The sequence below is a fragment of the Falco rusticolus genome, chromosome 9, assembly GCF_015220075.1.
Source record: "Falco rusticolus isolate bFalRus1 chromosome 9, bFalRus1.pri, whole genome shotgun sequence".
In the NCBI taxonomy this organism is placed as follows: domain Eukaryota; kingdom Metazoa; phylum Chordata; class Aves; order Falconiformes; family Falconidae; genus Falco; species Falco rusticolus.
In genome coordinates this window covers 40,047,865-40,065,874 of record NC_051195.1, presented here as the reverse complement: position 1 = coordinate 40,065,874, position 18,010 = coordinate 40,047,865, and the positions used below count along the sequence as shown (strand labels likewise).

The 18,010-nt window shown below is 39.9% G+C and overlaps 1 protein-coding gene across 21 annotated transcripts in view; it reads right to left on the bottom strand.

Moving 5' to 3' along the window:
- The window catches only part of FNBP1 (formin binding protein 1), a 111,593-nt gene that overhangs the window by 15,680 nt on the left and 77,903 nt on the right, over positions 1-18,010 (bottom strand). For 6 of the 21 annotated variants that reach the window (XM_037401160.1, XM_037401165.1, XM_037401148.1 and 3 more), the window contains 4 exons: positions 12,742-12,939; positions 11,189-11,371; positions 5,265-5,351; positions 1,989-2,003 (listed from right to left, as the gene is read on the bottom strand). In XM_037401160.1, coding sequence (XP_037257057.1) covers positions 1,989-2,003; positions 5,265-5,351; positions 11,189-11,371; positions 12,742-12,939 — 483 coding nt within the window. The remainder of the gene's footprint in view (positions 1-1,988; positions 2,004-5,264; positions 5,352-11,188; positions 11,372-12,741; positions 12,940-18,010) is intronic. The other 15 variants (XM_037401153.1, XM_037401154.1, XM_037401157.1 and 12 more) reach the window with 10 other exon arrangements.

Sequence of the window (18,010 nt, the reverse complement as noted above, 5' to 3'; positions counted from 1 at the left end):
AAACTCTACGCTGGATTAAATTCAGTATCTTTGTTCACAATGCTTCAGACCAAAGCATTAGTGTTGCACAGAAATGCATGCCTGAGACTAGGAGGTGATCTCACTCAGGACTTTATTCCATGCTCAGTAATTTGCCATCATAACAGAAGCTACACAGTTCCTCCTCCAAAAGGAAGAGTCAAGGACCAATTTTTGCACATGCTGGGCACACTTCATGCTCTCAAGCAAAAGCACATCTGGCCTATCTCTCAAGTAGTGAACACTGCCTAAATTTTTAGAAATGCTTCAACAGTGAGGTGGGGGTGAAATCTGTGCTATTTTTGATATACTATATGATAGGACCAGCAGAGCCAGTGCTCACTAGATTTCCTTGATAAAGACACTGGGATTTAGGATGCAAATTGTCCTGAGATGAAGGACTGTGAAAAAAGAGGCAGTTATAACCAGTTGCTGTGCTGAAGCTACATATGGGGAGAGAACAAAGTTTAATCAGCCCCAGTTTTGCCTCCTGTCCAGCTAGGATGTGAGAGGAAGTTACAAACAAGCTGATTTCCTCTGCCTGGGGTACATATGGGCCTCAGCTCTCTCTGCACATCTTTACGATTTGTGCAATTCTTGGGGAGAGGCCAGGTCAGCCATTTATTTCAGGAGGATTTATTCTTACATACAGAGGCTTAGCTCAGCTACACAACACACTACCACTGTGACCAGGAAAACAACAGAAATCTCTGGTATAAATGTGCTGGAGTATCAGGACAGTGGCTTGGAACAAGGAACAAGGTTTGCAAGTAAGCCAGACACTTCCATCATTCCTCTGACCTACCACAGGTCTTCAGTGAGAAGTAACATTGCTAATGGAACCCAAGCAAGTCACTGTGTTGACAAGAGCAGCCGCACGACCTGAAACCTCCAGAGCTACATGGTCTATGCACTTCCTACAAATAAGATGCTATGAACAAAACAGGTCCACAGTGACACATCCAAGAACAGCACAAGTAGGGGAAAGAGCACCTAAAGGCACTAAGCGGTGAAGAAGAAGAAAATTTGCAAGCAAATGCAGTTAAGGCACTACTGCAGATCTTCTGAAGCACTCCAAAACTGCAATCAGTCATGCGCAGCTCTTGCATGCTTGCCTGAAGTGGGTCTGCAAACCAGTCACGTTCTCCTTGTGACTGGACTCTCAAAGGGCAAAGGAATTTAGACAAGCTGTCAGGAACCTATCAAGGTGTGGAGTATCTCAAGTAATACAGTACCTTGTGTATTACGCTCAGCACATAATTTGCTTTCTCAAATATGTTCACCCCTTCTCTTTCCAACTCAGTACACATATCATCTTACCGTATTCAAGAAACCTTCCCAGCTGCATCCAAGATAGAATTTAGGATTCATATATATATGTGTATCTTTCCATTTGTGAATTCAAGTCAGACTGAGTTAACCTTGTTGGTTATGGTTTACAGAATTTAATTAATACCATTATTAGTTATTCTGCAAGGACTACACAGGGCTATAAAATGTAGCTGGTAATTATGCAGATTTCCAGTAATATCTGGACACAGAAAGCAAATTTTGCAGCTCTGTTACACAAAAAAGGCAAACATTTCTCTCTGGAAAAGGTCCAGCAAGCACAGAGATTTTTTGTTGTTGTCGCTGTTTGAATGTTTTAATGTAGATTTACACAGTAGCAGAATTACTTGATACTATTTTTCTACTTTTCATAGCCTAGATTATAAAAGTGGAAACTAAACTATTTATTGGAGTTAATTTTTAGCATCTTATTAGAAAGACTGAATTCTGATCACCTCTATTAGACTCCAGACCTGTGTATTCAGAGTTATCTGATAAATTTCAAAAAAAAGCAAACACAAAGAAGAAACAAATTTAACAGTTAATTTCAGCGTCATGTCATGTGTGGCACAGTGCACGTTAAAACACACACAGAAAATTGTGATTAAAACACAGGACAGGCATGCTGTAAATGTGCTTACCAGCTTGAGAGAAAGCTTCATGGAAAAATTGGAGAGATACAGGGTGGGGGGAGAAAGAGAAAAAACAACAGTGCATCAGTAGAAGAGGAACGTTTTCAGACTGATGTTACAATAAAATGACACAATCCCCTTGCTGTTGGAAGGCAAAATGGGTAACACTAACAGATCTGTGCAAAAGTTCACAAGGTGGGCCAGCGTTATCAGTCAGCTGCCGTTTCCTCACCAGAAACAGAAATGGAGAAGCATCGTATCTCTACACATGTGCTTTACCACTGCAGGTGAACATCTTGCCTGGATTGCCTTATTTAGAGAAGCTACAACAACAGTTACTTCTCTCATTACAGTAATATCTCTGAAGAGGGAAAAAATCAGGACTTGCAAATGTTGCAGGTCACTTCAGATCAAAAATGTGCTGAAATGCAGTCACAACCATCAGCAACTTTATGCAAGCGCTTAAGAGAAGGGGGGATAACAGCTAGCCAAAACTCAGTGAAGAGGTAAGGTATGGCATTTAGCCTCCAGCAGCAAAAAGCACAACGGGATCTCCTGAAATTCCCTAGCTCTCGAGCCTATGTCCAAAGGACAACATCCTTGAAACGCAAAAAAACCTGTTGATTGCGTACAGTGCTGTCCAGTCACACAGTCATTTCATGTTCTTGAACAATTCAAAAACAAATGCTCAGTCTCAGACATACTTTGGCTATACAGTCACAAAAGGTCAGGACCAAGAAGGAGGGAAACAAACAAACAAACCTATTCTCTTTACACCAGATTGATTCTATGACAGTGTGGTAAGACATTATCCAAGCTCCTTCTATGATACACATGATCTAATACTTCAAAAGTTACCACATTTCCTTGTACAGAGCCAAAACATTATCTTTTAGTTACTCTGGGAAAGTAAGGCTAAAAAATCAGTGTTTTTTTTAAAGAGCCTACAGAGTAGCATGTAGCAGCAGATGCCTCTGCCCTGCATCGTTTGCACACACAGCTCTCAGCAGCGCTGGGGGGCATCAGAAATTGTCAGGTGAACAAATGTGCCCAGCAGCTGACCACCAAAATTATCAAAGCCTCCTCCAGTGTTGCAAGACGTTACAACAGCTGCAATTCAGAAGGTTCTCCAAGAGACAGGGAGACTAACAGTGTTTTTCTCTTCTGTGTCAGGGAGCACAAGATAGCTGCTGGTCAAGACAAAGCCAGAATTAAAGCGAGAATCAAAATTACACCCAACCTTCTCCTCCAGCAGTCTGCACTGTGCCTGTCCTACCAGCTCTTTGGGGACAGTTGTGAGATGCTCCAACTATGCAAGAAACTTCTAAGTGCATATGTACACATGCTCGGTATTAAAGCCAGTTGAAATGAACTTGGAAAACACCTCTCACTCCAGGCAATGGTCTGTACTGTCAGACTTCTGAACTTCTTTCCATTCCCAAGTTCTCTGCTGTTTTACTACCAACAGATCCTGGCTATGGTGCACTTAAACAGATACTCCATTTTTAGCAAAAACACAGTTCATTAGGATTGGATTTAAAATAAATAAAGGTGGCTCCACACCTATGATGTTTTTCACAGCATGATTTAAAGAAATACTCATTTTTCAAAAATAACGATTACCATTAGTTAACCAGAATTTGTACAGCAACACATGCCAACCATTTAAGGAAAATATATGGCTTTGAAATAAACAGTGAAATGCTTCATTTGAACTGATGCATTCAATGACAATGCAACAGTTAAACTTCCTTCTGAAGTTTAGTCCCTTAGGAAGTAAACACATGATATTAGTCACAGTGCAATGAAGAAATTCACTCTCTCAGCTGTGAGGCCATTAAAAAAAAAGGCAAACAAAACCAATTCATTTGAGAGAATAAACATACAGGAAGGAAAAAGAATGATCTAAAATGTGCTGCTGAGGAAATTCAGCATAGGCAGCTTTTGTTTGCATAATTGCTTTAGCACTCCTGTGAACTTTAGCATAGACATGACAAGCACAAACTGAGATCCTTGTACATATATACAGACAAGACTCATGGTGCAGAATAAATATTTACCTATGAAGCACTCTATAAAAGGCACAAATGTATGCTACATGCGCTAGTTGCTAAACACTACTTATTCTAAAGGAACTATACTACTGCAAAGAACCATCTGCATCAAGACTATTCTTTTACTGTAAATTCAGCAAATTTGAAAAGTATCATAGACACTGTATGCCGAATTCTTATGCTGTTAAGTATGACAAAACCAGAGAACTTATTAATAGCATTATCAAATAGTGCATCAGGGATTGTTATAATCAGTACAAATCACAAAGCAGATCATAGACTGGAAACAATGAAATGCTGAAATAAGTCATATTCAGTTTTCCATTTCTGCGATGTGTTGATAATTTTACATGGCAGCAATTCAGTTTCTATAAACAAATATAAGCAGACTGAAAATAAATCTGCATTAAACACTAAATAACTACTTTTGCCCATTCTGTTGGGTTTGCAAAACTAGAAACGTGCTCATAGCACCTGCGAGAACAGGGGCACTTTCCCCCCAAATGATCAAATAAGTTATATTTCTTCAAAACAAGCAAATCTGTTTCAAGCTGTAGACTTGTTTTAAATAAGTCTAGCTTAGTCTTGCAGGGAAAAAATGAAGAGGCTAAGAGCCACAAGCTTCAATAACACATGAGAGAGCATGAAAGCCAGCAAGTCCATGTGTTATTGGACAGTCACCGACACTAACCTCACTTACAGAAGAGAGGGTTGAAATAAATCACTGGACTTCCATACAACCAGGAGGGTAATTTTACTTCTTAGTGGTCCTGTAACAATCTCCCCATACTCTGCTTTATCCAGGTGTCAGATTTAGAGGTCATATATCTCGATTCCATGAACTATCATCATTACACAGAGTTCAGGGAAGTTTCCAAAAGCTCTAGGGAGTGCTCCACAACCACAGCACAGAATGTGTCACTGCATTGCTGTAAATCATGATGCTCAGGACTGCATTCATAAAATAATTCAGAATAAATGCATGGAACATGTTTGTAGTACTTACACTGAATTTCACAGGTCCAACTACCTTAATTGTGCCAATTTCAGCATTTCCAAGACAGAGACATATCTTTCCTGCATATAACAGTGAGCTGCAACTTGCATCCCACCAAATTTTCCTTTTATCTTTTACAAAGCACATTTCCACAGCGCACACTAATGGCATTGTAAGTGGGGTTAGCGACTGTGCAGCAACGGTATGGGCTGATCACACCATACGTGGACTTACAACATACTCCCTAGCCTCAATGGCACACGTGGGTGTCCCTAAAGTCCTCTTCATGAGTTCTTTGTGAATATACAAAGACTGTGTCTGCTGGTGAGTCAGCAAGAGAAAACACACATCTGTTACACTGGAATAAGCATCGTACCTCTGTTTACTGCTTCTACAGCAAAAGACAGCTTGGCATTTAAATAGCCTTTAAGTGCAAAGTGGAAGCTCCCTAGAAACTGGGTGAATATTAAGTGTTTAGCATTCCCACAAAAATCAGAAAATATCAGATTTTTAAATGGTAACTTAAACACACAAGGTCAAGAAACATCTCTCTCTGTACTAGAATAAACCAGTTTTAATGACCCCACCCGCCAAAAAATCCTGGCCTTGGCACAAATATATACACTTGTGCTAGAAAAACAAGTATTCCCGGGGCAGGGAATAGAGCAGGTACAAGAAGGGGTGGCTTGCCGTTTCTGCATGCTGACAGAACAAAGCACTGACCACTCAGGCAGACCAACAGTTAAGTGTCAAAGAGAGAAGACTGCACAGTGTGTCACAGAGGCAAAATGGGAAGGTAAGGGAAAACATTAACTGCTACAACAGAAATACAATTACATTTTAGTGAAGCCAACAACTTTCATTAAAAACGAAACCACAAAAGCTCCTCCACAAGCCTTACATTCGAACCATCTGGAGGCTGGAACTTGGATAACAACTGTAATATCTCTGTCCCAGCTCCCAGACCCATCCTCTCTGCTTAATCACAACGCAGTCTCCAAAGTAAGAGAGAAGAGGAAAACCCCCACAGTGCAATGCAGAGTAATTCAAAGGTGTAAGTTCTACCCCTGGATTTTGTTAGTTCAGAAGTATTGCGCTTCAAATAAAGGTGCTGATGTTATTGCTGCTGTAGCAATAAAATAAAAGAACACAAAATTAGTTATCTACTAGCAGCATACCAATTTTTCTTCGTCCTCAAAATGGAATTGGAAAAAGCAGAGCAAGCATAAATGAAATTATGACTTATGTAAGTGGTTCCTCAGTTTTTGTACTCTTTTGGCTTCAAATCAACTCTGTCTCCTTAGGGAAGCTGAAATGTTATAATACTTTTATACTGCCTTTGTAAAGAGCTATTAGAAACAACACTAAAAAAACTGGGGTTTTTTTGAAAAAAAAACAAAAAACAAAAAACAAACCAACCACAAAAAAAACCCCAACCAACCAAAAACAACCCCCCACAAGACTCCCCCCCCCCCCCCCCCTTCTAGTTCTGATCCATGATAAGTGCTGTAACACTTCTATGGTATTGTCTATAATGGACATTTCTGCTATTGAGGTTTGAAGAAAGAAGCTTTGAGGAAAACACAAAACTATGATTAGAAAACCATAGACACCGGCAAGAATTGGTACCCAATTTTTATTATTTTTTTGAACAGACAAGGATTTCATATTGGCAGCAACCACTGATACCGGTATTGGTGCCTCTATATTCAACTTGCATCTGTTGTAAGTTCTTCAGGCATCTGCTTCAAGATTCATTGGATTTTTGATTTGGAAGCAAAATTAAAACCAGACTGGGCACAGGACATATCATTACTAATTATATAATTCATTTCAACAGTCACCAGTGATTTTTTTTTTACTTTAGTTTTGTAACTTTTCTTTTAAAATGTAACAGAAGATGCTAAGCAGAAATTTTATATAAGGAAATCATAAAACATACTGCCTCTCCAGACATGTTCTGCTCCCAAAGATTTCATGGAGGAATTGTATGGGAATCCATTCACTCATCATTTGTTTCAAGGATCAATTAAAATGTGCAGTTCTGCTGCTGGTATTTATCTTGTTAAGGTCTTGGTATCTACTGGACTTGTTCACATTGAGTTCCTTTTTCTTCACTTATTCCTTAATAAGTACAAAAAAGGAGTATGATCCAGTTTCCTCTGAAATAAACAAATTGTTACCCTGGCTTTGTAGGATTTAAGAGCTCAGTTTATCAACAAAGCCAGGAAGACCTCCTTGACAATTCAGTTGAATACCGTAAAAGAATACTCAAAATGCCTTGTGGTCACCTTTACTGCAAGATGTCTGGCTGGAGTAGAATTTTGCCTGTGAACAAAACCAGCAGTGCTGAGACAATACTCAGAGCAAATAAAATTACTCTGTGTCCAAAGCCAAGGACGCATTACACTGTGCTGTCCTGCTGGCTCCCTGCATGACCTTTCCAAAAGTTGCTTCACTAATGTACTTCTGTACAGATCAAATGTTCTTCTGTCAATGCAGTCTCCCTCTATAGCCTCCTGACTTCTTTAGTAACATCACAATTTGTTATTTGTAACATTACCGCTCATGCTCCTGAGCAAAATTCAGATGCTTTTGGATTTGACAGGGTGGATGGAAAAGAAATGATAAAAGGAAATCTTATAGAACGTAATATGGTAAAAGCAGAATTAACAGTATTGTCTAGCTATACTGAATATAAAGGGGGCCATATCGACCACATCAGCTGAAACAAATCCCAACCACTCATTTTTCTTCTGATAAATGAACAGGACTTGGGGGTGGTTCTTGATTTTTTTTTTTGCCTGGTTAGAATTCCTTTATTACTGAAGGTCATATGGCTTTTTCATGATCTTCTAGTCTGACCATCTGTATAACAAAAATCACATTTCATAGGTCCTTGGTGAACTTGACAAGTTTCCAAATCAGACTGAGCAAGCTGCCTGAACTTTGCAGCCTCTCCTACTCCAGATCTGTAGATGAACCAAGTGGCCTGAATTTGCCCCTCTGGAAAAAGAGACAATGATCTGAACACTGGCCTCCAACTCCACAGGTTGAATCAGGCAGGAAAAGTATTTACATACAAACATCCTAGTGACTAACAAGGGAAGGAAACAAAAAGAAAGAGAACATAGTGAGAGGATTAAACGAAGATGTAGCAATAGCCTTTCCTTGCACATTTTCAATGAATGTGTCGGCAGAAATTAGAGGGATGCCACAGAAGACTACAGGAAACTGTTCTCATTATTTCACCTTTCACACAAACCACTTAAACCCAGTATGGTACCCAGAATTTGTAAGACTCACTTGGACTTCTCAGATAGTTAATAAATAAAACAATGGCCTTCCTTCAAGAAATATTAAAAGCAATTAGTTATAATTGCTTATATGGCCAAATACTACATAAGAATTTGTACATTTGAAATACAAACTTGTGAAGTGCCCATGGAACTACAAGCTAGTATTTTAAACCAAGTCAGAAATGTTCAGCACTATCTTCAACCATCTGTTCCATGAATGGCACTACTGAAGCACTAGATTGCAACACAAACCCCAACCCCCAGCAGTGCCTTACTCCCCAGTGTCTCAGCGCTACCCCAATATGAAGACGACTGCTGGATGCCTGCCTGCCATAGCAGGTGTTGCCAAGGCAGCCACTGCCTAGCACGTCCTCCAGGTCTGCTGCTGCAGAAGCAGAACTAAAAGACTGTCTTCCCCCATAAAAGCCACTGTGAAAAGATGCTCAGAGTCAAACTGCAACTGAGGGAAAGCACATTTAACAGAACCTGCCTTTGGACAACTTAGAAACTTCCCGCTTCCCCCGGGAAAAGCACCAAAATTGTGAGGCTTTTGTGTTCTGAATGTACCATTAAATGGCAATTCGCTAGCAAAGAACTGAAACCCACTCTCTATAAAACATAAAACATCTTTTTTTTTTTTTAAACGTACTGTCTGTAACCACATGAGACAAAAACACTGTTTGCAACAACATCATTCTCAGTTCTTTGTGACTAACCACTGAAGTTCCACACTGAAATAATTCATACTTTTATACAACTCTAGCCCTCAGTCCTAAATGTCAATGCAGTCCCCGGAGACAGATTTGGGCTCTTTAAAGTAGTCACTTCCTTGCTATTAGTCTGCTCCAAAAAAATGTTTTAAAATACAGAACACTTGTGTCTCCTTCCTTTAATTTTTATAGGAAGAAACAATTCTAAGGACCTTACCTTAGGAGCCAAAGCCATGCTATGCCAGCTATTTTTCAGCACAACTCAGCCACGTGTAAGCTTCTGGGAAGATAAAGTCTTCCTTTTCTTTGAAAACCAGAAAATTTTATCTCAGGGACCTGTCATTTTACTTACTGCATATGAAGTCCACCAATGAGAGTACTGAATTCAACACAAACACTTCAACATCAATTTACCCATATAGCCACAGCTGCTGTCAGCAGCAGGAACAGAACAACTGACCTAGGAAAATTCAGGCCATGTTTCCTACTCTATCAGCAGTGAAGGAGATGGGGACAATCAACTTCTAACAGCGGTGATGCGTCACAGAATGTTGATCCAGTTTGATCTCAACCCAGGTGAATCCCCAAGGGTCAGCCACGGAGGCTTTCAACTTCTTTGCACCGTACAATACATAAACTAGCACCTAACACACTGCTCTTCAGCTGCTGGCAGGGGAAAACCCAAACCCTAATCCCTCAGAACCTCTCATCTAGGTTGTGGAATTTGCATACTAGACTGATAAAGCCTTTGCACACAGAATATAATTTTAAACTGTGTGCATCAGAGCACTGGGAAGTGAAAGTATGCGCAGAAACCAACGAAGTCTGTGGACTTAGTGGGAAATGCCCAGAAAAAGAGATCCTGGCTTACAATTCTACATGCTAATGCATGTAGGGAAGGCTGTTTAGTAACCTCTCATTTAATATCTTTCCTCCATAGTTTGCAAGAATGGCAGCTATTACTGGCTATTACAAGTAGTTTTTCAACTTGGTATTTTTGCAAAAATATTTCATTGACATATAGGGTGTCATGAATAAAACCTGTGGAGAAAACCATTTAAAACAAATGAGAAAAAGTTAAAAGAGCATGGTAGGATTTTAATTTTTCTGTGGGCACTTTAAAAGTTCTTTAACCCACATCATCTGTTCAAGGAGGCCCAAAGGCAGATGCAGTAAACTTGTTGGGAAGCAGGATTCTTAGACTGTCTATAGGAGTCAAATCAATCCTTCTTATCTTACTGAAACTTCATGCTACAGGATGCAATTAAGGTCCTGGAGAAGTGTCAGCCCCAAATACTTAGAGCAAATTGTAATCAAGGTAGCTGCAGGGAACATTAAATTAAGGGCCCCCTCCAGTCTCCACCCACATGGCAGCCCTGATTGAAAGCACACCTACCATTGAAACAACTTTGTTACCACCTAGAATCAAGTTAATCTTTCACATCTCACCTGTTTTCTTAAGACCCAGAGCTTAGCAAGAACAAAGCAAGCTACCATTGCAGCACTTCAAGCACAACCTGAGGCCAAGCGTCTGGAACAGCAGCTGAACACAGAAGCATACTTGGCCATAAAATACAGGGAAGTCATCTTCCCACTACAACAGCAAGAGGTGTCAGATCATCTCAGGGCAATGCCTGAACTTGCACCAACTGAAATCAGATTTATTTTCTAGAATCCCTCCTAACTTACTCTCTTCCTCCTGACACAGACATCGAGCTGAATCCACTGTGCGGAGAGGAAAACTTCTCACATTAAGGTGACAACACATAGCATCAGGATCAGAGTAAACCTCTGAATAGTGCTCCTGCAAACCTGCTCTGCCACAGACATACAGAGGGCTACTAAATTAATTACTTTGACTTCTCTGTATTACTTAATTTCAGCCTCTCCTTCCATACTTTGGACAATCCCTCCTCCCCCAAAATGGGTAACTTCCATCAGCAACTTTTGTGGTTTCATTGTTGGGTTTTTGACTACAAATGGCTTTATAGGTTGGGATTCCTTGGATTTGTCTGCATGTTATGATAAAACACAATGGATTCATTCACAAAACAAAACAAGTTTTTACGTAACAGAACGTGCAATAAAAGCGCAAGAAAGAAAGAAAAGAGAAAGAAAGAGAGAGAGAGGTATCCAGAGGAGAACTTACCCCGCGCTTTAGGCTCCTGAAGCAGTGGATTTTGGGTTTGGAGGTCATGAACTCGTTGAAGCGATGGGAGAGGGGTTCCTTTTGCTGCTTGGGAGACTGGGGGCCGTTGGGAACAGCAGAGGGTGAGGCAGAGGCAGGGGGAGGAGGAGGGGGCTGATGAGGGGATGTTAAAAGGGACATAAGCTACGTATAAGAGATGGAGAAGTGACAGAATAAAAACCAAAATAAAAAGATAAAACACAAAACAAAAATAAGCATCAAAACCAATATTTGAAATCCAGAGAAAAAAACCCAATTAAACAATTAAATATTAAAAGCTATGGTTCAAAAGAGGAGAGAAAGGGGTATTTAAGAGTTGTGTTAAATGAAGAGTGTAATAAATGGAAGTTTTAGTAAGTGAAGCAACAGAAGAGTAACACAAAAGTATTTTGACAGGAAGCTCATGCAGACTCTTCCATGCAGTGCTATCCCCATAAATTGCCCTGTTCTGCCCTGTGGACAGCTCTGAATAATGCATATGGATACAGCTTTCAAATACCTGAATTTAAATGGATCAGATAAGGAAGGTACCTTAGTGCCCAGTAGCGTTTCTATTATCTGGAAAACAACAAACCACATTCCTTCCTGCTTTCAAATCATACCTTAGTAATGAGCATCACACTTTCACTTTTACAAATTATTCTATAAATTTGCTCAGGAATTAGTCCTGGGTTTTGTTTCTGGCTACACTGATGTAAGCACCAGAGAGCTGAGTTCTCTCTTATACTAGCACAACAGGATTGACCCATTTTGAAGAGGTAGTTTTTTTGACACTAATTAGGAGAAGTGGCTTGGTAAGGGTCAGAGCAAGGGTGAGATCAAAACAACGAAGCTTCTCTGCGCTTCCATCAGTGTTAGCAAAAACCGATTCAGTCCAGTCACCCTGACACATTCTAGTAACCCCAGATAAATACTGCCATGCATTATGGTGTAAAACATGACAGTGAAATGAAAAAGGTTTAATGGATACATAAGTTAATATAGTCTTTTAAAAAGTCAACTGCTCAGTTAGTTATGCTCCATTAGTTGTGCTTAAGAACGAACCACAGCAATTCCTTGTTGCCAGCCACCCGAATTCTGAACCCAGTGCACAGGCTGAAAAACTAATGCAAATGAAAAGCTATGGAGAGTTCTAGGAGAGTCAAAACAGTAATGCCACATTAAAGCTTCCCAGAAGTAACAATGTTAGTTCGCACACATGGCACTAAGTAAGTGGTATACAATTCCTTCTCTGAGTTAGGAGCAGAAATGGACCATGGCAGAGACGTGACAACTAAAGTTAAATTAATATAAAAACGGCAACATAATTAAAGAAATTATACAAGAAAAAAATTAAAGAGATAAAGAAACTTACGCAACCAAAGACTGCAACAAGACACCATATTAAGACATCTATTATTAACTTTCTAAATCTAAAATTATTTTTAAAAAATTGTAACTGCCAGGATTACTAGACAAGAAAAGTTATTGACTATGCACATACTAGCACCAAGCTCAAGTTTGCAAGTCAGTACCTTATTTTTCTTGATGAATGGCCATAACTTGCCCTTGGATTTGCCACCAAATTTCAGCTCAGACTTCCCATCCCCTCTGGAGTTAGAAAGGCTGGATTCTGAGACAGTCCGCTTCATTGGCTGTGTGAAATCCTCAAAGTCGATATCTCCTGGAGGCTCAAATCCTGATTTAAAGGCTTCTATTACCAGCTGCGAATCCTGGGATGGGACAGATCCAGTAAAAAGTAAACACCTCAGGTGAGGGCTGCCATCAAGTTGGTGGCATAGAGAAACAGTACAAGGACAAGAAAGTTTGTCTGTGTGGGAATCAACTCTTACAGTGACCACTCTTATTTCTGGGAACGAACAGCCTTCCAGACCTCAGGACCAATACAAGTCTTTCCACCTCCTGCTCCAAGATCAGAGCACTTTTCTTGGACCTATTTCTGCTACCATGATGTGCTTTAAGAAAAAAACAAACCAACCAACCCAAACACCTAGGCACAGCATCGTGTCCTACTGTAACAAAGCACTCCATTGTGTAAAGTTAAATACTACCAGATATTGAAGCCATAAATGCAGTTCAGAACACACCACTTCACACATAAGAAAAGTTTGCAACCTATGTCAGTCAGAATGTATTACAACTGGGAGCATAAATGGCTTCAATCCATTTCCTAATAATTTCTAAATAAACAATCAATCTATGGAAATAAAGCAGGTGAGCTTTAGTCTCAAACAGTCCATTATTCCTGTTAAGAAACTCCAGTTCATTCTGCAAAGGTATCACTGAGTGCAGTCATTACTCAAAACACCAACAGACAAAAAGCAGAGGACTACGGCCTATTTAGGAAAATAAAAAATACGTAACTATCATTAAAGCATAGGTCATTGTAGTTAACTAAAGATGGTGCTTAGGAAGACTAAACTCAGGTGTCCTCACTCCAATTTGCCACTGAGCTGTACCACCCCTGAATCTGACCACAGCCTAGCAATGTTTCACTTCTCTTTGTTTCGTCTCCAACACAAAAAAAAAATAAAAATAGCGATCTTTTAAATATCTTTTAAAGGCTCTTTCATGTCTATTGGTAAAAATGAGTAAGAGCTCATTATTTTTAACTTTACTGACTAGAAAAGCAATCACACTTCAGTAACTGAACAGATAACTTAAGTGACTCATAACGAAGATCTAAGGTATAGAATGGCTGGGCATGCAGCTATAAGCAAACAAGTGGAAAAATCCCAATACATACTCCTATATAAAGGAGCTCAAGTGATCATACTGCCACAAGCTGACACGTTGGTGCTTGTGAACTCTGCTACAGTAAATCGCAGAAGCTTATCTTACGAGCTTTACTTAACAACTGAGCAGTCCAAGGTCATGCAAGTAGCCCAACACCTTGGTGCAGGCAGTAGCTGGGAGCTCCTCACACTGTCATTGAAGCCACATTCCCTTGTGGCACTACTAGGAGTGCTAGGTGCAAATCAGCCACACACTGGCTGTATATTGCATACAATGGTTTCGCTCTCTTCATCCCCCCTCTTTTTTTTTGACAGAGGGAAAAGGAAAAATAAATAAAAGCAAGAACAATATGTAGCGTTTTTCCTAGTCAGGTCTACAAACAATTAATTATACATAAGCTCAAATTCATACCTCAGCTTGCCAATTACATTTAAATCTAATGAACTCAGAAAAAAATATTTTAACGCACTTCATCTACTTGTCTTCTTGTGAAGAGAGCTTTTTATTTCATACTGTTCTGACTGTTTTCTTCTAAGATCATTAGAGAAACTGTGCCACAGCACACAAATACCTCATTAGCCTTCGAACTTGTTGCTTTGAAGGCATTTCAAAGATTCTGCTTCTGTCCATATGTAAAACACTATTCATGATAAATCCATTGGGATATAAACATATCCAAAGGCCAGCCTCAACTGAGTAAACCAAAGATATAGGAAAAGCTTTGCAAAAGTCTTCAAGGGATTGCGAAGAAAGCTAGGATTCAGGATCCTCAACCTATCAGGGTGCACTGCCAAATTCCTACACAGCTTTTAGGGACGTAGACCAACATGTCCCATTATCTTGTCCTAGTTGACAATAAAACTTTCTGAGATGTAAATATTTTAAAATATTTTTAGTAACAGTTACGAAAGATGAAGAAGGAAGAGAGCAGAGACTATAAACCAGGGGTCCTCAAACTATGGCCCGCGGGCAGGATACGGCCCCCCAGGGTCCTCAGTCCGGCCCCCGGTATTTACAGACCCCCCCGCCGGGGGTTGGGGGGCGGGGAAACCAAGCAGCCGCAGATGACTGCCTGCCACTTCATCCACGCTGGCCCTGTGGTTAAAAAGTCTGAGGACCCCTGCTATAAACCATACACAGGGTTATATTAAATACTCTATTAGTATTTTATCCTATGCATGGAGCTTTTCATTTTTTCCTCTTAATTTTAGTGTTCCTTCCATTTAGTCAAAACTCCTTCCACTACAACAGAGCTAAAAATAACTAGCATGCTCCATATATCACAGAGATAATGTCATAACAGGAACTCCAAAGTCCATAATAAATTAATTTTATCTGCTGCTACAGTCTTCTGAAGCAAGTTCTGTATAGGTTCACCTAGCAGTCACTACAGCTTACCCTTGCAACATAAGCTCTGTGTTGTCCGAGTTCTTAGAAAAAGGACATGAAAAATAAGCAAATTTATAATTGCACTAGAAACGCAGGACTAACCAGTATTCCCAGCTGAATCCAGACAATTCCTATAGCTATTAGCAGGAATTGTATACACTTCAGTGAGGGCATAAAGCAATCTTATTTACACAGTTTCAAATGTAGTAACTAAACCTGAAAGACTGGACATTTTGCAAGTGGGCCTGAGGCAGAACTTTGTAATATTTAAGCTGCACAGAATACAGGAAGTATCATCTGTCCCATATGTCGTTCTGGTTCTTAAGACTATCCAATGAAATAGGGGCCCTGGAAGAAAAGCTATCTTCCAGAATCCTGCTAACATCCACAGAGGGAAGGAACACAGAGCTGGCCACAGAAAGGAAGCCTGTTAGTACCCCACACTTCCATAGTTTCAAAGTCTCTATAGAAAGACTCCTTCTTTACTACTGTACTATACAATTCTGATGCAAGAAACCATAGAGGTTCAGAAACAATAGGAACCCCACCTTCATAGACCAATGTTCCTAACAAACCTACCCAAAGCTGAAAACTGATTATCAAAAAGCTCCAAGATACCTACCTGAAGTGCAAAGTTGTACTGCTTTTATTTTGTTTCTTCGTGTTAAACTGTAATGTCTTAGCATCAGCAAGCACTATTCTACTGACAGCAAAAGAAGCTGCAGAAATTGCAGGTTCTTACATCCTTTCAGCTAGAGTTGACACAGTTTGGTATACAAGGTAAATTACTAGAATTGGTGTTTTCCCTAACCACACCACCTATGTCACCCCACCTCCCCTCTGATCAATACTTCTGTATCAGTTGTAGTTGTTCCATTTAAAGCTCTGGTTTCTGAACTGAAGTTACTGTACAAAGAGCAGAGCTTTCACTTAACCCCTCCCCTTCTTCAGTAACTCTGTATGTGATAGCTGGGTAGAAAAAAGTGAAAATAAATCCAAAGGATACCAAGAACTAAATAAAAACTCCAAATGCATCACTGCCTTTTGTCAGTGTCATAGTGTCTGACCTTATGTATTTCAACTTTGGTGACACTGTAGTTTTGTTTATGATGACCAGATCCTGGAGATCTCCTCCCAGCTGGGAAACACATGCCTGTGTGGGCCTAGAGTTTCACACAAAGCTTTTCCTCCTCAGCAGGCTCTTGGTTTTGTTCACCATTGCACTAGTTATATTATCACCAGCTGTCCTTGCATTCAACTTCCCTGGAATCTTGACCTCATTTTCAAGGTCGACTACAACAAAGATCTAGTTGACATCCCTACTGAAAGTCTTTCAAACCTGAAAAACATTAGTAAAGGTAGACAACCTTCAATTTGAATCTTTCGAGGAAAAGGAGACACTCTCCTGATGGCAGCCTAAGAGTTCAAACGTACTACTTAGAACATTAAGGGCTGAGACAGAAAAGGTCTGCTGTAACACTCAGCATTAGTGGCAAAAGCAGGACATTTTCTGGAAATAGAGAAAATACAGCTTTTAAATTGCTAGTGTGTGTACCTATGGTCATCCTTACAAAGTGACAGGACCTGCATGGCAGGGTAGAACAAGCTTATCACTTTTATTAGACTCAAGAAAGTTAGAAACTACTGTTCCAGAGATGAAGAAAAAAATCCTTGATGGTATTCCAGGAAAAAGAACTCTTTATGGACAAAACTTTTTTCCAGACAGAATATGCTAAATTCTTAGTAATTATTCAGATGTGACAAATCTGGTTAAATACACTGTTTTTTAGCATGGTGTTTATAGGAGATCCCTCAGTTACAAAAGCTCAAAGCCACCATTTTCTAATGTCATACCGGTGCACATGAGCCATTAATCTAATCTACCTGTGTGTGAGAGAAACTAACTTCAATATAAAATTCATGGTGATTCAAACACCTAACTTAAGTCTTGGGTGTGTTTTGCTAAGACCTCACTTGAAGCTTCAAGCATAGGCTTAGATATGAATCTCCCCAACACAATTTCACCACACAGCACCAAAAGCTGTACCTCAAGAAGGGTATGTTGTTCTAACATGGGAATCTGTGCCCCTGTTAAAGAAAATGTATTTTTAACTAAGAAATTTAATGTGCTGAAGCAGCTAAGTGGCAGAACCAGGCCTTGTCCCTAGCGTAGCCCTAATCCAAGGCTGGTTTAACACCCAGTCCAGTTAATCGGTGGCAGAACAGAGAAACAACAGATGATCAATTTGTGGACACAGGTGCTCTCAGAAACACAGGTGTTTTTAGAGAAATTGGTGTATGTGAATAGGAATTGCTTGTTCAAAGACTAACTGTGCTTGAAGGAGCGTGTGAGTTAAAGCAGGCAGAAAGAAGATCATGATCCCAGGAGGAGCTTGGAACTGAGGCAGGGACTGGAACCAAACAGATGAATCACCTGGGACAATCAGGTGATGGATTTTCAGAACTGACAATACCAAAGGAAACTTTAAAAAACTTTAGACATTAACTAATGATTTGATAAGTGTATATAAGCTGTGCTGTATCCCTTGGTTCTCTGCCATTCACTGAGGTGGTGGCAGAACTCTGAGTTGTGATTAAAGCAAACCTAGTGGTACCCACGTCTGTGTAAATTTTTCCTTTAACACCCTACTCTGCCTT